General features: G+C 56.1%; 1 protein-coding gene across 1 annotated transcript; it reads right to left on the reverse strand.

Annotated features, from left to right (window-relative positions):
* Positions 1–1,526: 1,526 nt before the first annotated feature.
* On the reverse strand, positions 1,527–22,561 carry DDX54 (DEAD-box helicase 54). Its single transcript, XM_084648792.1, has 20 exons — positions 22,395–22,561; positions 19,862–19,988; positions 19,339–19,409; positions 18,768–18,956; positions 17,571–17,620; positions 16,783–16,824; positions 13,057–13,152; positions 12,350–12,471; positions 11,763–11,824; positions 10,750–10,881; positions 9,735–9,945; positions 8,869–9,003; positions 7,693–7,914; positions 7,258–7,331; positions 6,475–6,660; positions 5,933–6,075; positions 5,734–5,847; positions 5,228–5,332; positions 4,539–4,636; positions 1,527–4,221 (listed from the first exon to the last, which is right to left on the reverse strand). The coding sequence occupies exons 1-20, from the start codon at positions 22,548–22,550 to the stop codon at positions 3,980–3,982; spliced, it is 2,577 nt and encodes an 858-aa protein (XP_084504918.1). The 5' UTR covers positions 22,551–22,561; the 3' UTR covers positions 1,527–3,979.
* Between the last annotated feature and the right edge of the window lie 1,831 nt (positions 22,562–24,392).

Here is a 24,392-nt window from a genome sequence, read left to right on the forward strand (position 1 = left end):
TGACACAGTGGGCAGGGAGATGCTGGGGGGTCATGTCTGAAATTAACAAACCCACCCCACTGACCATAGCGGCTGGGGGCACAGGGGCTGACTGGGCCATGGCTCCTGAATTCCCCCTGTGTTTGAAGGCACCTGCTGAAGTCAGACCTGCTCAACCATGGCTGGGAGATGCAAGCTCCTGTTGCCACTGGCCTGGAAGGGACCTGGGTCATGGAGTCCAGGCCCTGCTAGTGCAGTAGCCCCTTCCCATTAGCCTATTCGCAAACTTCCAGAGTGCCAGCCCCAAACCAGTCTGGTCGTTTGACCCACCCCGCTCCTATGGGGGGGGGCTGGTGCAGAACTGAGGGGTAGAAACCATTGTCTCATTCCGGTCCCTACCGAGCACTGGGCCCGGGCTGCAGCTGTGTTGGCACCAGCCAGGCTGTGACTGAGCCCCCCTGGCCAGCATTCCTAGCCTGGCGCTAGTGAAACGGGGGGAGGTTCCACTGTGGACAGCTTGCATTAGAAAAACAACTCAACCATGCTTGTGAGCCGTGTGATGGCCATCAGCCCAGCGATTGAACTGGAACCCTCGAGCTGAACACAGGAGCTGCTCCACCTTGAGCTAATGGGCCAAAGGGCCCAAGCTGGAGCTGTAAGATTCATATCTGCTTTGGCTCAGGCCCACAGAGCTGATGCAGCCTGACCCCTGTTCTACCCCTCATGTGGTTCCTACCTGTGGAGCAATAACCATGTTTGTAAATCTGGTACTAAAGTCTGGGTCTTTAATCCTAGTTCTTTGCACATTGGCAAAAAGAAACCATGCTGGAACACGATCCTATCCCAGCCCTGTTTAAGCCTTGTTTGTATGGTAGAAAGGGCCTACGCCAGGTGGGCTCTCACAGCAACGGGAAGGCAAAGCTGGCTGCAGCTTCCCCTGCACTACAGCATCCATTTGTCTTCTCTGTTCCGGGCTCCATGGCAGCTGGACCAGGGCTTTGTGCTAACCACCACCAGACTTTTGTCAGAGCAGCTTCCTCTCCTGCTGCCCCATGGAATCACTGCACCTGCAGCCTTTGCATGTGCTATGGCCACTCTACAGACACGACACCCCTAAGCCAAATGGACAGCCCCAAACGTCAGGACTTTGCTGCCTGGGGGAAGGCTCCTGAAGTGCCTCGGACAGAAGTTTTGGTGATCTTCAGGTATTTCTAACCATCAACTCTACCTACTGATACACCATTAACCCTGAGGTCTGGAGTCTTCCAACCTTCTTCTGTAACATCAGGACCTATGTAGAATGCGCAGCCACTTTGGGGTAAATACGTTGCTCCATCCTTGAGCAATGCACGGATTAAAGCAGCAACTGCCTGACCCAGTTTAAAACACTTCATCACCTCCTTGATTTAGTTAAACAAGGTTCCAAAATCCAAACTGACTGTGCATTCACAACAGCTGGGCCCATCAAACTAGCCTGGCTCAGTTTCTCCAGGCAGATGTCCCCTTAGGCTGTTGTCTGCATTGCACACACAGCAGGGAGGTTGAAAGACAATAGAAGAAATCATTTATTGGAGTAAAAAAAGTGTGGGCCATTATTTACATTTACTTTTGTTACAAAGCTTAGTTCAATTTAGGCTGAAAAAACAGTAAGGCCTCTTTTTAAAAGCAAGTCAGACAGCTCAATTTCCCCCCTTTGCATACTGCCACGCAGCCCTGAGCAGGAGAGACCATCTGAGGGGACCCAGGAAGCATTTAAAGTCTAAAGCAAGCAAAGTTTCCTCACTGCAGGCAGCTGGCTCAGGGCCTGCACATGCTGCCTCTTGCCATCTGCACTGTTACAGGTGACACTGGATTGCAGAAGTATCTTTAACTGTCCGAGTTTATACTGGCCAGGGCGTGGCTGCCCATTGCCCTCGGGGGGGTGGATAGCTCAGTGGTTTCAGCATTGGCCTGCTAAACCAAGGGTTGTGAGTTCAATCCTTGAGGTGGATATCTAGGGATCTAGGGCAAAAATTGGGGATTGGGCCTGTTTTGAGCAGAGGGTTGGACTAGATGACCTCCTGAGGTCCCTTCCAACCCTGATATTCTATGCTTGCACATTTATTCATTTTCCTTTGGGGACATCCCTCCATCTTTTTATGTACCAAGAGCAGAAGACCTTGCACAGATGGTATTGTCAGAGGAGGAAAGCACATGTGCAGGTTCTCAACAACAGTTTTGGGGGCTCTTTATCAGAAAATCCACCTTTTAATCATCTCTATCTAGCACTGGCTCTTCATTCTGGGAGCACCACCTCCCACACAACTGACATAGTTGGGAGGGGATGGTGTGTGACAGCCAAGAGGGAGCTGAGGACACTTACTGCTCCCCCCAGTGGGCACATAGCTGAAGAGGCAGGAGAGTAGCCCCAGCTGTGTAAGTGTAGAACTGATCAATGCAACATTGTAACTTCGGGTCACTGTTTACCATTCCTTACACTTGTCCATATTGTAACTCAAACTCCACGTTAAAATGTTCACTTGTTTTTGCAAAACCCTGCTGTAATCTTATGAGTTTAGATGTGTGAATGAGGTATGTATGGATGATGGAATCAACCTCCCAGCCCATCCTGATAAAATAAAGTGTAAACACCCAATGGCTGAAGATGCAGACAACAGCCCTGACAAAGTACGAAGAGTCCACCCTCAAAAGAAAAGAACAAAAGTACAATTGAGGAAACTTCAAAGCCAGGTCCTAGGCTGAAAGTCAAGTCTGCAATTGACAGGTGATCAATCACACCGAACCCAGAGGCAGCTTGACACAGCAAGACCTATAGACTGGATTCAAACTAAAGCCTACAAAAAGGATGGATGAGCTGGAAGACTTTAGAGGGTAACATTCTGCTGCCAACACAGAAGGGCATTGGTACATGCCCAACAGAGCCCCAGCCCTTCTTTATGCCCAGCTTTCCTGGCCAGTTAGCTGCCACAAACTCAAGCTACATTCAGGACTGGTAACTATACAGCAGCTGCAGAACATTTGTGTGTACACAGATAGGTACTAGATATTAGTTATTGGTCATAAATCCAATTTGTTATAATAAACGTGACATCTTGTCCCCTGAAACAAACCTGTGTGGTTTTATCTGTATAACATAAGGAGCTAAGTCCTGAGACTAAGGATCTGGCTGGCTTGAGGCAGAGAAATGGAATTACCAGGGGATACAGCTGGACAGCAATGATCAGACAGTGCAAAGGATTGGGACTCAGACTGGGCTTTAGTCCTGGCTCTGCCATTAGCCTGCTGGGTGACTTTGGGCAAGTCACCCCCTGTGCCTCAGTTTCCCCATCTGTAAAATGGGAATAATACTGACCTCCTTTGCAATGCGCTCTGAGACCTATAGCTCGTATTACATAAACACCATTTTGCAGCCAGGCCTGGAAAGTGAGTGCTCTTCTCTGAAACCCCTCTCTGCTGTTACCTTTCTTCACAAGGGGGCTCTGAGGTCAAATTCATGCATGGGCTAGCTTAGACTTTCTGGAGAGGGGGCTCTGCAGAAACAAATGAAATCAGGGACCAGCAAGGTGTTGCTGCTGCGGGGGGGAGGGGGGGCGGAGGAGAAGAGGGAGGTGCTATGATCAGAAACGCTTTTAAAAGCAGCCTCATGCAATGTCAGGAACATCCTTTGGGAGAAGGGGTGAGTAGGTGGTGAAAACCAGTCCAGACAAGGACCAGTGGTACAGGCCAGCACAGCTGTGGTTCCCCCCACCCCCCCGACAGGTTTTCCTGCACTCTCAGAAGAGTTAGCTGGTCAAGGAAACAGGAACAACTCCCTCGGCTTCCCCCCTGCTGCAATCGAGACAAAACATCTAACAGAAACTAAATACCACCCACAACATCATTTAATGGCTCCTGCCCAGGCCAGAGTCTGCACAGGGCAGCTCGCACCCCAGCAAGGGGAGATGGCTCGGAATCAGCCCTTTGCTCAGATCAGGCCTGCTGCTCTTCCACGCTCTGTTCTTCACATCCTTTTCCTCATTTTACCCTTCTTGGCAGCACCACGGCCGAATGCCGTCCTGCGCAGCTCCTGCACCCGCTGCCGGTTCTTGCCTTTCAGCCGCTTCAGGCCGCCCTTCTGCAGAAAGTTCTGCTTGGCCACCCTCTTCCTCTGCTTCAGGATCTGCTGCTTGCTCTTCAGCTCCGAGTGCACCTTCCCCTGCTGGGAGCCGTGCTTCCCTGGGGAGGGCGCCAGCCGCCTGCCTCCTGCAGGGGGAATGAGTTACTCAAAGTTCTCCCCCTGCTCAGCTCCCCACACGCACCTAGCCCTGGTGCCAGGATGCTGGGTCAGGGACTGAGCTATAGAGCAATGCCAAGGGGAATGGACTCTAGCAGGGAACGGGCTGGCACACAGAGCAGAGCCCCCGCACAGCCGGCTGGGCCCTGGGGAGGTAGCAGTTCTCTATCCAGCAGGGAGGCTGATGCTATCCTGCATATCAGCCACCCGTTGGGTCTCAGCCTGCCTGGATCCCTCAAGGCACCAATGTCTGCACAGGGTAGTGCCTTCATCCCCAGGCACTCACCTCTGCCCCTACGGTGCTTCCCGCCTCTTGGCTCGCTCCCCGCCTCCTCCTCGGAGTCCCACTCCTCAACTTTGTATTTCTTCTTCCACTTCTCATAGCTGGGGGCAGTGGGTTAAGGAAAGGCTGGGGGCTGGGAGGGTGCCCCGAGCTCTCCGCGACTTCTCCCCTCACCTTAATCCCAATCTCTCCCCCACCAACTCCCCCCCCAGGCCATGCTTCCCTCCTTCAAGATTGCAGCCCCAAGGCATCGCAAAGGAAGAGGGCCCTGCAGCCTGGGGCTGGCAGTTGCAGTGTTCTTCCCTGTGCCTGCTACCGCCCTGTTTCTCTCTTGGCAGACGACTTTCCTGGAAGGAAGCCCATGTCCCTAGCTCCCCAGTTCATAAAATCCCCAACTGCAAAGCTCAGCAATGGCCAGCAGGGCCACCACACCATCCCGCTACTGCAAACTGGAATTGCCTCTGCCCCTCCGCAGCAGCTACAGAAGCGCCCAGCCCCTTGCTGCTCCCTGCCACTCAGACACGCTTCCTCTGCAGTCGCCATGGTGCCCTGCAGTCAGGAAGTCCTGGGAGGGCAGAGAGCAAGAACCCCTCAGGCATGGTTAGATACACGTCACTCCCTGCCCTGTCTCTGCCCCTGCCCATCGGGAGTGCCCCCAGCCCATCCCCAGGCTCCCCAGTCTGGAAGGATACAGGTTGTTCTTGTAGGAGCTGTTGATGTACCTGCCACTCTCTGTGCAGATTTTCTTCTTGTCCTCTTGGCCAGTTTTCCCCACGAACCGCTTCTTCTTGCGGTCCCTGGAGTGGGGGCAGGGCAGGGGGGTGGAATAGCATTGCAGGGGAAGAGAGAAATGGGGGCTCATCGACACCAAGCTGGCTTGGATCAGCCCCACCTGGAAGAATGAGCGCTCCCCTCAAGCCCCAGGGGCACAAGCAACGAAGCCCCAGCCCAGCTGGGTGGTGGAGAGAATCCCATCCTCAGGTGGCACGGTAGCACTTCCCCCAGCACTCAACAGAGTAAGGAAGAGAGGGTGATAATGCAAAATCCACTGTTTGGTGCTGCCTGCTGGGGATCAAAGGGCCCTGGTGGGCCAGGTGAGGAGTGCCCTGTGTGAGGGGCAGCTGTCCCAATGGCCCTCCCCACAGCAGGAGCCTTTCCTCTCTGGACTGCTACTGCCCCCTACAGGTCAGGCACTTACCACTTGAGCAGCTGCTTGGTCTTGCTCATGTTGTGGGTCTCGTCCCCTAGAAGGTCGAGCACGGCACCAGAAGCCTGCTGCTCAAACGCGCTGCCCTCCCCACAAATGCTCAGCCTGGACATGGGAGAAAGGCAGAGGTCAGAGGGGTTCGGGGAGCTGGGAGAAGCAGAGGATCCCGCCATTGGTCCATATGACTCACCCCCGCTCACTCTCTAAGTCCTTGGGCCGGTAGGGAATGTAGAACTCCTCGTCCTGCTGCGCCTCATAACGCTGCTTCTTCCTGACACCCTCTCCCACCTGGTGCTGCTTCCGCTTCCTGCCCACCACGGCAGAGAACACTTCCTGGGACACAGATCAGACAGGAGGACTAGGTGCACAGCCAACCCCCACCCTACTCTCCAGACAGGAGCCGCTGAGCCAGCTGACTCAGCTGGTGCCTCGGCTACAGATGCCCACCCAACCCCTGCGCTGTGCAATGCTACGAATTGTGCAAACTGCTCCCTGCCCCCGGCACAATCACACCAGCCCCCATCTCAACACACAGACCTGCAAACGTTACCGGGGCCATGACAATAGCCAGCCCTTTATGCCCCCAGCCATGGGCTGACACTACACAGTGCAGGGCTTTGGGCCAGCCAGGCGGCTGCTTCCCAGGGTCCCCAGGTAGGCCCTGTAGTGGATGTGGTTGAGAAGCTGGCAATGCCCATGTCCTCATGGCACTGGTACCCTCCAAGTCCATACCTGGAGGTTTGCTTCCTCCTCCTCAGGGGCAGGGACTGCTGGGTCCTGACCTCCCAGCGCAGCCCCAGCCCGTCTCTCCTGCTGCCCCCTCTGGTACTTGGCGATGAGGCTGCGGTCGCGGCTCCGCTTGGCTCGCATCACATCACTGGCCAAGGTTTTGTTGGTGGCGTTGATCTCAAAGATGGTCTGGTGCGAGAGATGGAATCTGTGAGTGATGCTTACCCTGGGGGACCCCTCCCCCTCACTGGGGCAGGAGGAGCTGTCTGCTGGGCTGGGAGCTCAACCTGGCGCCTCTGGTCCCAGGGGTCTGGTGGCGCTGTTCACCCAGCTCCAGTAACCCATCCAGGAAGCCAGCCCAGCAGCATCCCAGCAACCCTGGTGCAGGCAGGGAGCATCTTCCCAGACCGTGAGGAGCTGTAGTTGCAGCTGAGTCCCAGCTTCCTTGGTTCCCACCTTAAACTCCTGTGCAACTGCATCTCAGTGGAGGGGCAGCGATCCCTCAAGCACACTCCCTTGCACCACAGAGGTGCTGCGAGGGTTAATGCTACCCCTCCACCCACAGGAAGGAGCCTCCTTCGCCAGGCTGCCACAGTGGATGGACAAGATTCATTTCAGTGGCACTCTGGCTGGGTCGCTGCACCTGGCAGCACGCCCAAGTCAAGGGCTCATAGAGGCCAGCCCCCTTGCTCTGACACAAGGCAATACCGCTGGCAGCTTTGGAGTGAGCTCCCTTCCCCACCCGATAGGCACGGGGCCTGGTGTCAGATCACGGCTCGTACTCACTGCTTTGGATCTGTAGGTTTTAATGTTGTCCACGAACTTCAGTCTCTCCAGCTCATCCTCCCCAAAGCAAGAACCTTTGAGCCAGGAGCCCAGAGTGGGAGGAAGGGACACAGAGCAGTGAGTGCCTAATACATATCCAAGCTCCCAGCCCCAGCAGGAAAAGCAAACAGGGAGGAGGCAGCGTTCTCTCAGCTGTTCCAGGCCCAATCTCCTGCAGCAGGGGGTGCTGGAGGCAATGCTGGACAAGCACTGGCTATGGGGAGAGCTCCCTGCTGCTCCAGCAGGAAGTGCAGTAGGGAGCAGTGCAGGAGCACTAGCTATAGGAGCAGCTCCTGCCTTAGCCTCACCCAATGGGCCCCGCTGCAGGAGCCCAGCGTGGGTGCAGCCTGCAGTTCCCGCCGTGCCAGGAGAGTGCAGACAAAGACAGGCACTCACTGAAGAGCGGGTGGATGCCCAGCAGGGAGAAGTCCAGCTCCTTCACCCTCTTGACAGATTCGGGCGAGGGGCCAGGCCGGGACTTCAGGTACTGCTTGTGTGCGTTCTCTGACACCCTGCGCAGGCTCTGCAGGTCCAGCGAGCTCTCGTGGTCAGTGAACAGCAGGCACTCCTCGTCGTCGATGACGCTCTGGGGGACTCTGCCAAACACCCCATCTCTGTCTGTAACGGGACAGAAGGGGTTCGGGTCCTGCAGCTTCTCCCCAGGGGTCCCAGGCTTCAGCCCATCCCATGTGTCCACTTGGGATAGGGGAACAGAGATTGCACCCAGTGCAGGGACCTGGAGAGTAGCCTTTGTAGCAGCACTCTGCAAGGGCGAGGAGGGGCCCACTGGGACAAGGCACAGGCTAGAAAGGGTGGAGCAATTGGTAACTTTAAAGACATACACAGCTGATCTCTTCCCCACACCCTGCCGCCACCCAGAGCATCCCCTGCCTATGGTCTCCAAGTCCCAGACGTCCCACTCCAATGCTGTGCCAGTCCCACTATGCCTCTGAACAGCTATTCCAGAACAGAAACAAGAGTGAGCCCAGCTGGACTACAGTGTAGAACATGGCCACTACGGTGTCCTGGAGACACAATGGGGTCCCTACGTGACCTCTGAGAGGACAGAGGGGGAGGGGAACGTCCAGTGGGATGAAGCTGTAGGGATTCACGGCATCATGCAGATGGGACCTTAAGGGGGCCCCTAAGCCGAGACCTTGGGCCATGATATGTCAGCACTGCTCAGGGATGCAGAGAGCTAAGGCCTGGTAATAGTGCAAACAGGGCCGTGCTGTGCCAGGGTAGAGTATCTGCAGACAGGGCCTCTGGCAGCAAGAGTCACCCTCCCATCAGCACATCCTGCCATGCAGGGGAGCTCTGTGGTGCTGCCAGAGCTCCCCATCACACCTTTGTTAGCCAGCACAGACATCTGGGCCTGTAAGAGACAAGGGGCATGCCATCCCAGCCTGGGGAGTGAGACCCAGCCCTCCTGCGAGGCTGGCCGTATCATCACCGTAGCCACGGCGTGGCTCTCCCCACGCCAGCCCCAGCAGGAATGCCAAGTGAGAGCTCCCACCCACAACTCCACACGCCCACTTGGGGACAAGGGGCCAGTGCCCAGATGGACCTTACCTGAGGGTTTCTCGTGGGGGCTGGCGAGGGTGAGCGAGCGCCCCAGGAACAGGTGCAAGTCAAAGACATATGGGGTCTCATCCGATGCCACCAGGGAGTAGGCGATACCACTGCGGCCAGCGCGGGCCACACGGCCTGGGAGGCAAAGCAAGGCAGAATAGCTCCGGGTTAACTCTGTGGCTGCTGGCCCTGGCTCAGCCAGTGTGGAACCACTCTTAGGAACCACAGTCACGGACTTGGGTTTGGCTGATGTGCCGATTCTGGTCGGGGGCAGGGAAAGCTGCTAAGGGGACCGAGGCCAAGAGGCCAAGCTTGGCCCCCATGCTCAGTGGAGCTCATCCTGTTCATCCGGGGAAGGGCTGGACAAGAGCACGGTGTTCTCACCCTCTCGTCCCCGCTGCAGATGGTGAATCTCAGCATGTACTCCGCTGCTCTCAAGGGATTTGGCAGCCAGTGCCCAAGCCACTAATGGGAATGGCCCCCAAACTGCACACACCCTCCCACTGGGCCTGGCTTAGCTGGCTACCTGGGCCTTACCCCTCAGATTGAGATTTCAGACCTTCCTGTGACCCTTCCTGAAATGCTGCATTCCCGCAGTGTCCCAGGCAGGGTCCAGCCCAGATAGCATTCAGTGGCAGGGAGTCCAGGCCGGGACAGGTGTTAATGACGCACCCTGCAGCAATGGCTGCCCAGCAGGGGCAGTGGGGAGGATATTTGGGGGTGGAGAGGCTTCCCTCCTCCATGGCATTTACCAGCCTGGAGGAGGTGTGACCAGGGTGGGAGGGAACAGATCAGCTGAAGCAGGACAGGTGAGTGTGCCCTAGACCCAGCCCTGCCCCGTGGCCCAGCCAGCCCCAGAGACCCACCGACACGGTGCAGGAACAGCTTGGGCTTCGCAGGGAAGCTGTAGTTGATGACATTGTCCAGCATGGGGATGTCGATGCCACGGGCAGCCACATCGGTAACAATCAGCACTGCACACTGGCCATGCACGAACTTGGCGATGTTGATTTTCCGGGCCGCCTGGTCCAGGGAGCTGTAGATATGGGTGCAGTTCACTCCCTGCGCTGTCAGCAACTGGAGGGAGGAGGAGGGTGGAGCACAGGTCAGTGCCCGGGCCCCCAGCAGGGGAGAACCACCCCAAATACCATGGGACCTCAACATAAGTCCAGCCACACCTCAGAGCAAAAGGGAGGAGAGATTCCATCTGGCAGCTTCAGGATAAGCTGCACCTCCCTCCCCTCGGCATCCCTGCTCCTACATGTACTAGGCTGGCCAAGCAACAGCATGCTAGACCTCTCCCCTGCCACCCTCCAAGAGAGTTGCAATGTCCATTGGCAATGCCCCTCCTCCTCCTGGCAGCCCAGCACCAGCCTCTGACACTCCCTTGCATTAGCAGGATGGCTCTGGTGACAGGGAGCACCCTGGCATTTCCTGGACACAGGAGTCAGCCAGTGGAAGCTCAGGCAGGGGTGGTTCTTTGGAAGGAAACTTGGGCTTGACTCCGACCACACACCCAGAGAAGCAGACCCAGGTGATTAGCCCCCAGCTCTCCCCTGCTACCTGGTGCATGGCAGAAGTGCCCCCCAGCCCCCCAACCTTGCTGTATGCTGCTCAGGCACCAGTTCAGCCAGAGACCTGCAGCAGCCACAGAAGCAGAGTGCTCCTTCCCCCTCCTCCCTGCCTTGGGGAAGCAGCACCCCCAGCAGCTCCCCCTTCTCATCCAGGGTTTAGTGAGAGCTTCTGCCTTGGTCTCAGGACTGCATGTATCCCCACTCCTCTGCTACATCTCCCCTGGCTCCACGAGGCCTGGGCCCAGGCCCAGCGGCCTGCGCAGCACAACTCGTGCCAGGCCCATGGCGTGTTGGCTCCCAGACTTGCCTCCTTGAGGTACTCCGCATGGTGCTTGGTGGCCACGAAGACGACTGTCTGGTCCTGAGGCCTCACCACGCTCCTGAGCAGGTGCAGCAGCACGGCCGGCTTGTCATCCGCGCGCACGTGGAAGAAGGCCAGCTGCCAGCGAAGAGAGGGGTGAGGTGGGAAGCCCCTCCCTGCCCCCTCAATGGCCCCCCTGGAAGCTACACAAGCCAGAGATGCTGGGGCTAACCACACAGGCTGCGCTTTCTCATCGCTCTGACTGGGACAGGTGCTGTGAAGCGCCTAGCACCACGGGGTCTTGATCCACTACCGAGGCATCTAGAGGCTAACCAGTGAAACAACACAGCCTGGTGCTGCAGCCCACCACCCTCTGTTTGTCTGGCACCTCTGGCTGGGCAGCTCTTTGGCCCTGTCTGGAAAGCACCCAGCATGCTCTTGGGGATAATGGGACGGGATGGAAGGTGTCCTCTGCCCTCCAATCTAAACTGGTTCCCTGGAGGCTTGGACCTGTCTACCTCACCTGGCCTCAGGTTCTACCCGAGTCTGCCTACAGGCGAGATCACAGCAGGTGCCAACACCAGCTAATGCTGTCAGGGCCACACTTAACTGAGGCTCCTGATGGGATCGGGCTCATGGTAGCACGTTGTCCACCCGAGCATCAGTTACTAGCCCCAGGAGGGGGCGCTGCACACTGCCTGCAGCTGTGAAATGCAGCAGTCCAGAGAAGGGCAGGCACATATGCACACTGGGGCCATACAACGCATACTGCTGGTCCTCCACCTCCTTCCCCAGTGCCAGCTGACAGCCGTGCTCTTTGGAGCTTGAGGGCTCTGCTGGGGTGAGCTCAGACAAACAGGTAGTTATTTGTATTGCACTACAGCCTAGGGACCCCAGACATGGGCCAGGGACCCATGGTGCTAGGTGCGGTACAGGCCCAGAACCAAGAGACAGTCCCAGTCTCCTTTACCCCAGCCCTCCTGAACTCAACAGCCTTGAAGACTCCAAGCGCATCTCACCTTGAGCTGCTCACTGAGCTTTGTCTCCACGTCCAACCGGATCAACACTGGCTCAGTGAGACCTGTGAATGAGGCAGGAGAACATGAGCCCAGGGCAAGGGGGATGGGGCGCCTGAATTCACAATGGAAAAGAACAGGCCAGGTAGCAAACTCATTGTTAGGGACACTTACAGCGAGGCAATCACAGCTTCTGAAAGGCATACTGGACACACCCAGCAGGGGGTGCTGCAGGTCAGGAGGGGGATGTGCCAGGGAAGCCAAGGGGGAAGAATTGGAGCCCTGCCCACGCTGTGCCATGCCCCAGCTTTAATTAGCTGCCTGCTTTCACAAGCACTAAAATTCATTTTGCGAGAGGCAGGGGAAAGGTCCCCTGAACTGAAGAGGAAAGAAATAGGTGGGACAGAGGTAGTGTGGATGCCCCTGGCCTGGGGCAAAAGCAGGTGAGGAACCCTTCCTCTCCCACAAAAGGACCGGTCAGCACAGCTGAAACTACTCTTAGCTGACCTACCATTCAGCCTGTTACCCCCTCTCCATCTAACCTCCCCCCAATCTCTCCTGTGTGGGGCTGGTTGGGGGATGTTCCTTACCGGCCCGAGCAAACTCCACGAGCAGTTTGGGGAGCGTGGCAGAGAAAAGCAGGGTCTGGCGGCTCTCTGGAAGCCGGGCGATGATCTCCTGCAGCTGCTCCGCAAACCCCATCTCAAAGAGCCTGAGGGGGGCAACACCACCAAGGTCAGCAAGCCACACCCACCCCCAGGGCCCTGTCATCCCACGCAGCACCCAGGAAAGCAGTGTGTGCATGGGGACTGCACATCCCCATGCACAGGGACACGCTGCTTCCTCCCAGGACGAGGCCTTAAATCCACACCCAGGAGCTCCTATCCCCGGACCCTAGAATCTCACATGCCAGCCCCAGCGCTGGCCCTGCAAGTGGAAGATCTAGCCCAGCATCAGCCGACAAGAAAGGGCACCATTGCATCAGTTGGTTGCTTTCCCAAGATCCTTGACCTGGTCTGTTTTCCCCCACTGGCCTAACATCTCACTCATCAGGCACTTGGAGCCTGCCATAACTGTGTGCTCTCCCATCTGTGGCACTGGGAATCCACGCTCCCACCTCTGCTCCTTTCTGACAGGTGTCCACAGGATGCAGCCACAGCACCAAAGCCCATCTCTTCCCTGGTAGTGCAGTTGCCACACTTGGCTGACGGAGGGTCCTACTGGGAGCCCCTAGGAACAGAGGGGCTGACAAATGCCCCAAGGTGAAATCTCAGCTACGGCAACATCATGAACTGACCTGTCAGCTTCGTCAAACACCACGTACTCCACACTGTGCAGCTTCAGGTTCATTTCCACAGCCACGTGCATCAGACGCCCGGGGGTGCCAATAATTCTGGAATGACAGACACCAATGGGCAGCAGGCACCCAGCTGCCCACAACTCCATGCGAGGGCCAAGGTGCTACCCACATCCGGGCAGCCACCTGTCCTGGTGGAGAGAGATGGAACTGTGAAAGCTGCAGCTCTCCACTCTGGTAAAAAATAGGACAAGGCAGCTCTCCCCAACCAACCCCCTCCCATCCCACTTGCCTCTCCAGCCCAAATCTGCCAGGCCAAGAGGGACATTCAGATGCCTCCACTCCAGGAAGACCCATCTCCAGTCTCTGCTCTCCCCCCAGAAATACACATAAGAAGATGCTCTTAAGAGGCACGGAGTAGCAGGCAGCCCCCACTGGATGCTATCTTGATGCTCACTGAAACGCACAGAGGCTCTGGGTCCGACTCTGCTCAGCACACAGGGTTTACAGGTTGTGACTCCATCAGCTTCAGTGGCTTCACTTCCCATTTACACCGTGAGTGCAGAATCAGACCCACTGCATGCAGCACCTGCGAGCCTGTTCTGCATATGTGCAGTGCCCAGTGGATAGGGCTCTGCTCTTTGACAAGAGCTCATAAGTGCTACCGGAATACAAATATAGACTGGAGAACAAGTGTTAGTAATAATAGAGCTCAGATTTTCCTGTGATAGCTGATGGATTCCTTCACCGAGTAGTTGCTGAACTGACTAAAGGGGATGCCATTTTAGATTTGGTTTTGGTGAGTAGTGAGGACATCATAGAAGAAATGGTTGTAGGGGACAACCTTGGTTCAAGTGATCATGAGCTAATTCAGTTCAAACTAAATGGAAGGATAAACAAAAATAGATCTGTGACTAGGGTTTTTGATTTCAAAAGGGCTAACTTTAAAAAAATTAAGGAACTTAGTTAGGGAAGTGGATTGGACTGAAGAACTTGTGGATCTAAAGGTGGAGGAGGCCTGGAATTACTTCAAGTCAAAGCTGCAGAAGCTATCTGAAGCCTGCATCCCAAGAAAGGGGAAAAAATTCATAGGCAGGAGTTGTAGACCAAGCATCTCAGAGGAGGCGATTAAGAAAAAGCAGAAAGCCTACAAGGAGTGGAAGATGGGAGGGATCAGCAAGAAAAGCTACCCTTACTGAGGTCAGAACATGTAGGGATAAAGTGAGAAAGGCCAAAAGCCAGGTAGAGTTGGACTTTGCAAAGGGAATTAAAACCAATAGTAAAAGGTTCTATAGCCATATAAATAAGAAGAAAACAAAGAAAGAAGAAGTGGGACCGCTAAACACTGAGGATAGACTGGAGGTTAAGGATAATCTAGGCACAGCCCAATATCTAAACAAATACTTTGCCTCAGTCTTTAATGAGGCTAATGAGCTTAGGGATAATGGTAGGACAACAAATGGAAATGAGGATATGGAGGTAGACATTACCACATCCGAGGTAGAAGCCAAACTCGAACAATTTAATGGGACTTAAATCGAGGGGCCCAAATAATCTTCATCCAAGAATATTAAAGGAACTGGCACATGAAATTGCAAGCCCATTAGCAAGAATTTTTAATGAATCTGTAAACTCAGGGGTTGTACCGTATGACTGGAGAATTGCTAACATAGTCCCTATTTTTAAGAAAGGAAAAAAAAAGTGATCTGGGTAACTACAGGCCTGTTCGTTTGACATCTGTAGTATGCAAGGTCTTGGAAAAAATTTTGAAGGAAAAAGTAGTTAAGGACATTGTGGTCAATGATAATTGGGACAAAATACAACATGGCTTTACAAAAGGTAGATCGTGCCAAACCAACCTGATCTCCTTCTTTGAGAAGATAACAGATTTTTTTAGACAAAGGAAACACAGTGGATCTAGTTTACCTCGATTTCAGTACGGCATTTGATACAGTTCCACATGGGGAATTATTAGCTAAATTGGAAAAGATGGGGGTCAATATGAAAACTGAAAGGTGGATAAGGAACTGGTTGAAGGGGAGACTACAACGGGTCACACTGAAAGGTGAACTGTCAGGCTGGAGGGAGGTTACAAGTGGAGTTCCTCAGGGATAGGTTTTGGGACCAATCTTATTTAATCTTTTTATTACTGACCTTGGCACAAAAACCGGGAATGTGCTAATAAAGTCTGCGGATGACACAAAGCTGGGAGGTATTGCCAATACAGAGAAGGACCAGGATATCATACAGGAATGTCTAGATGACCTTGTAAACCGGAATAATAGTAATAGGATGAAATTTAATAGTGTAAAGTGCAAGGTCATGCATTTATGGATTAACAACAAGAATTTCTGCTATAAACTGGGGACGCTTTACATGGAAGTAACAGAGAAGGAGAAGGACCTCGGAGTACTGGTTGATCACAGGATGACTATGAGCTGCCAATGTGATATGGCCATGAAAAAAGTTAATGTGGTCTTGGGATGCATCAGGCGAGGTATTTCCAGTAGAGATAAGGAGGTGTTAGTACTGTTATACAAGGCACTGGTGAGACGTCACCTGGAATACTGTGTGCAGTTCTGGTCTCCCATGTTTAAGAAAGATGAATTCAAACTGGAACAGGTACAGAGAAGGGCTACTAGGATGATCCGGGGCATGGAAAACCTGTCTTATGAAAGGAGACTCAAAGAGCTTGGCTTGTTTAGCCTAACCAAAAGAAGCCTGAGGGGAGATATGATTGCTCTCTATAAATATATCAGAGGGATAAATACCAGGGAGGGAGAGGAATTATTTAAATTCAGTACCAGTGTGGACACAAGAACAAATGGATATAAACTGGCCATCAGGAAGTTTAGTCTTGAAATTAGACGAAGGTTTCTAACCATCAGAGGAGTGAAGTTCTGGAACAGCCTTCCAAGGGGAGCAGTGGGGGCAAAAGACATATCTGGCTTCAAAGCTAAGCTTGATAAGTTTATAGAGGGAATGGTATGACGGGATAGCCTAATTTTGGCAATTAATTGATCTTTGACTATTAGCAGTAAATATGCCCAATGGCCTGTGATAGGATGTTAGATAGGGTGGGATCTGAGTTACTACAGAGAATTTTTTCCTGGGTGTCTGGCTGGTGAGTCTTGCCCACACGCTCAGGGTTTAGCTGATCGCCATATTTGGGGTCGGGAAGGAATTTTCCTCCAGGGAAGATTGGCAGAGGCCTTGGGGGTTTTTCGCTTTCCTCTGCAACAAGGGGCACGGGTCACTTGCTGGAGGAGTCTCTGCACCTTCAAGTCTTTAAACCGTGATTTGAGGACTTCAATTGCTCAGACATAGGCTAGGTGTTTATTACAGGAGTGGATGGGTGAGATTCTGTGGCCTGTGTTGTGCAGGAGGTCAGACTAGACTATCATAATGGTCCCTTCTGACCTTAAAGTCTATGATTCTATGAAATAATACAGGTGAGACTATGCTGCCTGAGGGGTGGGAAAGGAAAGTCACGACAGCCTAACCCAACTCTCCCAATCACAGATACTCCAGATCAGTTACAGAAAAGAACAAGTTAGCAGGGCAGTCCTAGAGGATGGATTGTGTGGGATGCGCCTTGGGTCTCAGTGCTCCAAAGAAAGAGGAAAAAACCCACCCACAAGCCCCATCCCCATGCTGTGACCCTTCCCTCCCCCCCCAATCCACATTTGGAGAACACAGTCGCTGCCCCTCAGCATTAAGACTCACATATCAGGGTTCTCATGCAGAGCTGCAAATTGGTCTTCCATCCTACGGGAGAAAGAGAATCGGAGGTGCTGGTAATAATGACCAGCAGGGGGAGCCATAACACAGCCCTACTGACAAGGGACTCCACCCAGCCCAGCAGCAAGCTCCAAGGTAGATCACTGAGCCGTCTGCACTTTGCCAAGCACCTCATGCCCTCAACCCGCTTTCTGCAAAAGCGTCTGAGACGGAGCATGCTGATCCTTGAGCCCGGCTTCCCAGGGATTGTTCTAAAGGAACAGGTTGGCCAGAGAGCAGTAAGCTGCCCAATGATCTGCGCCATGCTTCTGAAATCCTTCCTCAGCCTGCCGCACACGCACGTCTCAGTAACCGCCCGCCACACGTCTCGGTAACCGCCCGCTGTGCACGCATGTCTCGGTAACCGCCCGATACGCACCAGCCCGCCGTGCACGCACAAATACAAGTAGCTAGGCCCAAAGCTGGGACTAGGTCCCAATGCTGAAAGGAGCCAATATGCTTTTTTAAAAAGTCATTGAAAATTAACGGAACCCCTTGAAGGGCCCAGACTCAGTCCCAGCAATCCCGCTTAGACCCAGCTGTGATGTTTCTACCCATTGCAGTGTCACTGAGCCAGGTCAATATTTCATCTGGGCATTGAGCTAGCCAATATTTCACAAGTTTCTACTGTAACTGACTCATTCTAGGGAAAAATACATTTCACAAAACGTTCACAAGGGTTTTCAATCTGCTGCAGCCGCTGGCGCTTTAGGGGTAGACTGCAACTGGCTTACCTCTCTCCTCCCAGAATCAACGCAGTCTTCAGGCCTGTGAACTTGCCCAGCTGCAGAACCAAAAACACCGCACCTATTGTCAATCTTAATCTTGCCTCCAGCTCCCCACTCCCCTTATTCCCAATCATGGGACTCTTCACCTCAACTGCCAGGGCTAACCCAGCCCCAAGAGGCCTGGGATGAACACACTGAAGTTGCTAAGACTTTGGATCAGTCTGCTTCTCCCTTTGTACAACCAGCCTCTGTCTTTAAACCCGCAATACCACCAATGTGGGGGGGCTCTCCATGGGAGCAGCAGAGGCCCATATAGCAACCCCAGCCATCAGCACTCAAAAGACAGAGTGCAGTGGCTGTTAATACTCATTTATCCTGCAGGATTACGGAAAGTACCCATACACAAATCACAGCTCTGTCTGAAGGCTGTCTTTGTGAGCTAAACCACAGGAGTGTAGCCAGACTGGATCACACCCAAGGTCCATCTGCTTTTTGTCTAGTCCAGGGGAGGGCAAACTATGGCCCGTGGGCCAGATCCAGCCCATCAGGGCTTTCAATCCAGCCTGAGGAAGCGCTCCCAGAAGCGGCCAGCACCCCAACCCCTTGCCCTGAGCCCCTTCCTGCACACCAGTTCCCCTCCCACATCCAACCCCCTGCCCCAGCCCTACATACAATTTCCCACCCCAGATGTGGCCCTTGGGCCAGAAGTTTGCCCACCCTAGTCTAGTCTCTTGCCAGGACCAAATATTTCAAAGGTAAGTGCAAAGAACCCCCTAGTGGACAAGTATGGAATAACCTGCCTACAGGCACATCATCTGCCTAACCACAGCCAGTTGGCTGATGCCATGAAGCCTGATGATCTCACCTTTATTTTTTATCATGTCTAGTTCTGTTCTGATTCTTATTCTTATTCTGTGCCCATCACTGTGGTATCCATGGATGTTCTCATAATCCACAAATATCCACATCTTTTTGAAACCCTGCTACACTCTTAGCTTCAATGATACCTTGTGGCAATGATTTCCACAGGTTAGTTATGTCATGCAAGAAATTGTCCCTAAGCAATTACTGCACTATATTGCCTCTCCATATCACCACAAGCTCCATGCACCATGCTCTCAAGTCACATTTTTGAGAGAGCTCCAAGCTACTCCAGTCCCAGTGGCTCCTAGATCAGTTGATGCTGCTTCCTCCACTCCCTACCTCCTTTGTGAATTTCATAGTCTGCAAGGCAAGCTCGCGGGTTGGCGAGAGAATGAGGGCTCGTGCTCCCGTCTGGGCACTGTGCGCCTTCAGCTTCTCAAACATGGGGATGAGGAAACAAGCTGTCTTCCCACTGCCAGTCCTTGCCATGGCCACCATGTCTTTCCCATCCAGGATCACAGGGATAGTCTGCAAGACAAGAACAGATGCTGCTCCAATCCAGCTGGAGAATTCTTACCCTGTGCCAATCACTGGGGTATCCATGGATGTTCTCATAATTCACATAAATATCCACATCTTTTGGAAACCCTGCTAAATTCTTAGCTTAAATTATATATTGTGGCAATGAGTTCCACAGGTAGGTTACAGGGGTGTTGGACAACCTTTGCTAACACTTGATCTAGTGGAATCCATATACCAGACGTGGCTAAGGCTCGCCAACACAGAGAGATTCACCTCCCACCTCAACCGCACAAAGCACTGCAGAATTACCTACGGAACCTCCCCATGACCTTTAACAAACATATACCCCATAAAAATTACACTGGAGAAATGAGAGCCTGTCCATTACCCTTCGCTGGATTGGCGTAGGCACTTTGTAGCCTTTCTTCATGACCCCTTTGAATACAGGATAACTCAAGCCTACAAGAGAAGACAAATATGATCTCAATACTAAATGGCCCTTGGATAACAAGGGTGAAGTGTTGCCAACTATTTTATTGCAAGTCTCACAATATTACTGTTTTTTACTTAAAATCCCAGCTTCCGGAGTCATGTGATTGGAGAATAACCTCAGCTTTCATTAAAAAAGTTTCTTGCCCTAATAGTTGCAGATAAAAAGCTCAAAAATGTGACTTAGAGGTTCAAATTCCAGAAGGCAAATAAAAAGACGCCCAATTTTGATCTAAGCATGGGCCTCAATGCATGCTGGTACATGTGATTTCTTCTGAATACACCTGCAATGTGCTCCTCTGCCTGGTACGCAGGCTTTGACCAGAGGCTGAGGTGGCCCTGAGTCGAGCTAAGTTTGAGCACCCCATGTTAATCAAAATGCAATTTCTGCCCTCAGATTTATGACCATCCATTTCACTCACCCATAGACTGGAAGCCCCCAGATTTCTTCTTCTTTTTGTTCTGTGCTCGTACCATCTCTCTCGTGTCTGGCTCCACATCAGAGGAGTAATCAGGCGTTGGAAAGGCTGGTAAGATCTTACTGGATGCCTGTTGATGACGGGGAAAGGGCACACATGCAAAAGGCAATGTTATTTCAGGTCACGATAGATGGAAGAGGGCTCTTAGATCATCCAGCCCAATCAGAATGGGAGTGGTTCTTACAGCCTATTTTCCCTTATCTGACCAGTCTTATTTTAGAACTCCCGAGAGCAGTGGTTTTCAAACTTTTTCTGGAGACCCAGTTGAAGAAAATTATTGATGCCCACGACACAACTGAGCTGGGGATGAGGGGTTTGGGGTCTGGGAGGGGGCTCAGGGCTGGGGGTGCAGGATCGGGGGGGCGGGGATGAGGGGTTTGGGGTGCGGGAAGGGGCTCTGGGCTGGGGGTGCCAGCTCAGGGGGGATGGGGATGAGGGGTTTGGGTGCGGGAGGGGGCTCTGGGCTGGGGGTGCAGGCTCGGGGGCATGGGGATGAGGGGCTGGGGGTGCAGGCTCGGGGGGGACGGGGATGAGGGGTTTGGGGTGCAGGAAGGGGCTCGGGCGGCAGGGATGAGAGGTTTGGGGTGCAGGAAGGGGCTCAGGTGCAGGCTCGGGGGGCAGGGATGAGAGGTTTGGGATGCAGGAAAGGGCTCGGGCACAGGCTCGGGGGGCAGGGATGAGGGGTTTGGGGTGCAGGCTCGAGGGTGCAGGAAGGGGCTCGGGCGCAGGCACAGGGGGCAGGGATGAGGGGTTTGGGGTGTGGGAGGGGGCACTGGGCTGGGGCGCAGGCTCGGGGGGGCAGGGATGAAGGATTTGGGGCGCAGGCTCGGGGGGCTCTGGGCTGGGGCGCAGGCTCGGGGGGCTCTGGGCTGGGGCGCAGGCTCGGGGGGCTCTGGGCTGGGGCGCAGGCTCGGGGGGCAGGGATGAGGGGTTTGGGGTGTGGGAGGGGGCTCTGGGCTGGGGCGCAGGCTCGGGGGGGCAGGGATGAGGGGTTTGGGGCACAGGCTCGGGGGGCAAGGATGAGGGATTTGGGGCGCAGGCTCGGGGATGAGGAATTTGGGGCGCAGGCTCGGGGGGGCAGGGATGAGGGGCTTGGGGTGCAGGAGGGGGCGGGGATGAGGGGTTGGGGGGCAGGCTTGGGGGGATGAGGGATTTGGGGTGTGGGGAGATGGGGAAGAGCAGTTTGGGGCACAGAGGGGCTCTGGGTTGGGGGGCAGGCTCGGGAGGGGCAGAGATGAGCGGTTTGGGGGGCGGGGTTGCGGGGGGGCTCTAGGCTGGGGGGCGGGGTTTGGGGTGCGGGGTTGGGGGGGCTCTAGGCCGGGGGGGGCGGGGATGAAGGGTTTGGGGGGCTCTAGGCCGGGGGGCTCTGGGCTGGGGCCGGGAGGTGGGTGGCTCCGGGCCGGGGGGCGGGGTTGGGGGGGGGCTCTAGGCCGGGGGGGCGGGGTTTGGGGTGCGGGGGCTCTAGGCTGGGGGGGGCAGGGATGAGGGGTTTGGGGGGCAGGGTTGCGGGGGGCTCTAGGCCGGGGGGGCTCTAGGCCAGGGGGGGCGGGGATGAGGGGTTCGGGAGGCGGGGTTGCGGGGGGCTCTAGGCCGGGGGGTGTGGGGTTTGGGGTGCGGGGGCTCTAGGCCAGGGGGGGCGGGGATGAGGGGGGCTCTAGGCCGGGGGGTGCGGGGTTTGGGGTGCGGGGGCTCTAGGCCAGGGGGGGCGGGGATGAGGGGGGCTCTAGGCCGGGGGGGGTGGGGATGAGGGGTTCGGGGCTGCAGGGGGCTCTAGGCCGGGGGGTGCGGGGTTTGGGGTGCGGGGTTGGGGGGGCTCTAGGCCGGGGGGGCGCGGTTGGGGGGGCTCTGGGCCGGGGGGGGCGCGGTTGGGGGGTTTGGGGTGCGGGGTTTGGGGGGCTCTGGGCCGGGGGGTGCGGGGTTTGGGGGGCGGGGTTGGGGGGGCTCTGGGCCGGGGGGGGCGGGGATGAGGGGTTCGGGGGGCGGGGTTTGGGGGGCGGGGTGGGCGGGGATGAGGGGTTTGGGGGGCGGGGTGGGGGGGCTCTAGGCCGGGGGGCGGGGTTTGGGGTGCGGGGGTGGGGGGGCTCTAGGCTGGGGGGGGCAGGGATGAGGGGTTTGGGGGGCGGGGTGGGGGGGGCTCTGGGCCGCGGGGCGGGGATGAGGGGTTTGGGGGGCGGGGTTTGGGGCGCTCTAGGCCGGGGATGAGGGGTTTGGGGGGCGGGGTACGGGGGCTCTGGGCCGGGGGCGCGGGGGGGGGCTCGGGCGCAGGCTGACCGCGGGCGGCTCTCGGTCAGGGCGGCGCCGAGGCCCTCGCCCGGCTCAGCTGGGCCCCCCCGCTGGCGGGACTCGGGGCGGCGGCGCTGGCCGGAGCGGCGAGCTCGAAGGCCCCGGCCCCGAGGGGGGTTTCCGCGGCCCCGGCGCCCCTTGGCCCGGGCGAGTCGCGGGTCCCCGACCGGGTCACCTCGCCCGCCCCGCTCACCGGCCGCTCCGGGCTCCCCTCCGTCGGCCCCAGGCGGAGCTCGCCCGGCTCGGGCTCGGGCTCGCGGCCCCGAGGGTGGCGGCGGCGACGCGGCGCCATGGCCGGCGGCTCGGGCCCGGGCTCGGGGCCTGCACGCGACCGGCTCCCAACCGCCATGTGGCCCCGCCCCCGGGGCGGCCTGAACCACCGCGACCCCTAGCGGGGAATCCAGCACTTCCCCCCCCCCCCCGGCTGGAGAGATGGTATCGCCCGGGGGCGCGCGGGCAGCCTGGGGCGCGAGCGGCGCTGGGCGGCGTCCCGGGCTTTGGCCGCGTGCGGCTCAGCCTGGGCTGCGGGGCAGGGGACGCTTTGGGGTGCAGGCCCGGCGGGGTGCGCTGCGCAGCTGCAGGGGGAGATGCGGTGCGCTCTGACCCCCTTCTCCAGCCGCCTCCATGCTGCTGACCAAGCCGTGCTCGGGTGGCCTGGCTCGCAGCGAAGAGACACCGGGATTTTTTGCCTTTGACAATCCCCCTCCCTGCAGAAGGATCCCTCCGAGATCCCCCCCATGGGAAATCCCCAGCCCTAAAAAACACCCTGCGCTTGTGCTACCGTCTGAGCCCCACAGGATCTCCTTTCCGTGACCTGTCCAATCTTCTCTGCTCACCTGATCATTCACGTCACACCTGAGTTTGCAGCTTGGAGACCTTCATTGGCACCTGCGGGTACCCCCCGAGGAAGCTGGCCCTGCTGCCCGCTCTCTGCAGTTCCTTACAGGACTCCCTTGTATTGCTTGACATGGACCCTGGCCCGAGAGGCTTTGTTGAGTCAGCTTGGCAGCAGAGCCCTCTAGGGAGCTGGCCTTTTCTGGAACCCAAGCTATTCGGCTGCTACGCGAGGGCCGTAGTAGCTACAAGGTCAAGGCCAGCACGTCCTATGTGGCTGAGACCTTGTGTGGCAGCCCGGTGGGGACTCAGCCAGCTCCGTAGCTCAGGGGTGAGAGCAGAGGTCTCAGAATGCAGGGAACGCCAGTTCACACGTCGCAGGGGCCTGCGTAGCCGTCTTGGACTCAGAATCTCCTCGCTGGTGGCTCGTCTCTCCTCAGCATTAGCCTACTGCCTCCCTCTGCCTAGCTCTGGAGCTCCCAGGGTTAGAGCAGTAGTTTCAGAGTACAGGGGTCACGAGTTCAAATCTCACAGAGGCCTGGGTAGCAGTCTCAGAATCTCCTCACTTGTGCCTCATCTCCCCTCCCCAGTACCTCATTTCTCCTCAGTGTTAACCTACATCCTCCTCTGTGAAGGGCACTGTTCCTCTAATTTTTCCCATCCATGTGTGGAATGACTTTTGTTATGTGCACCAATATGGAGGTGAAGTGTGTCGAGAGAGGGGCTGAGGTTCAGTGTGGGGGAGGGGGCTCAGTAATGGGGCAGAGGATTGGGTGCAGGGGGTGAGGGCTGCGGCTGGGGGTGCAAGCTCTGGGGTGGGGCTGGGGATGAGGGGTTCAGGATGCAGGGGGGCTCCAGCTGGAGGTGCAGGCTATGGGGTGGGGCAGGGATGAGGAGGAGTTCAGCGTGCAGAAGGGGGCTCAGGGCTGGGGCAGAGAGTTGGGGTGGGGTCTCCAGCTGGAGTTGCCTACTCTGGGATGGGGCCAGGGATCAGAGGTTTGGGGTGCAGGCTGCCCTAGGGCTGCGGTGGGGAGAAAGGACTCCCCCCAGCATAGGTGCTGACTTTTATTTTTCCTGGTGGGTGCTCTGCCCCACTGCACCCCACCCCCTCCCGCAAGACCCCATCCTCGCTCCGCCTCTTCCTGTCCCTGCTCCGCCTTCTCCCCCCCCAGGCCCCATGCCAAGTGCCGAACAGCTGTGGGTGTTGACCATCCCTACTATTTTCTCCATGGGTGCTGAAGCCCTGGAGCAGCTGTGGAGTGAGTACCTGATTCTCTCCTCATTTGTAGCAGTGTAAATCAGGAGCAACCCCAAGGAAATCAGTGGAGTTACACTGACATAAAACTAATGGACCACA

Source organism: Lepidochelys olivacea (assembly GCF_965140295.1).
Source record: "Lepidochelys olivacea isolate rLepOli2 genome assembly, chromosome: 15".
Lineage (NCBI taxonomy): Eukaryota > Metazoa > Chordata > Testudines > Cheloniidae > Lepidochelys > Lepidochelys olivacea.

Bases quoted from the DNA above. Each gene is read 5' to 3' on its own strand.
- DDX54 (XM_084648792.1), bottom strand. From the start codon at position 22,550: ATGGCGGTTGGGAGCCGGTCGCGTGCAGGCCCCGAGCCCGGGCCCGAG. The intron at 18,957-19,338 runs GTAATGGACAGG...CTTGTCTTGCAG, and splicing joins CTACGCCAATCCAGCGAAGG to ACTATCCCTGTGATCCTGGA. The intron at 9,946-10,749 runs GCAAGTCTGGGA...TCCTCCCTCCAG, and splicing joins ATGCGGAGTACCTCAAGGAG to TTGCTGACAGCGCAGGGAGT.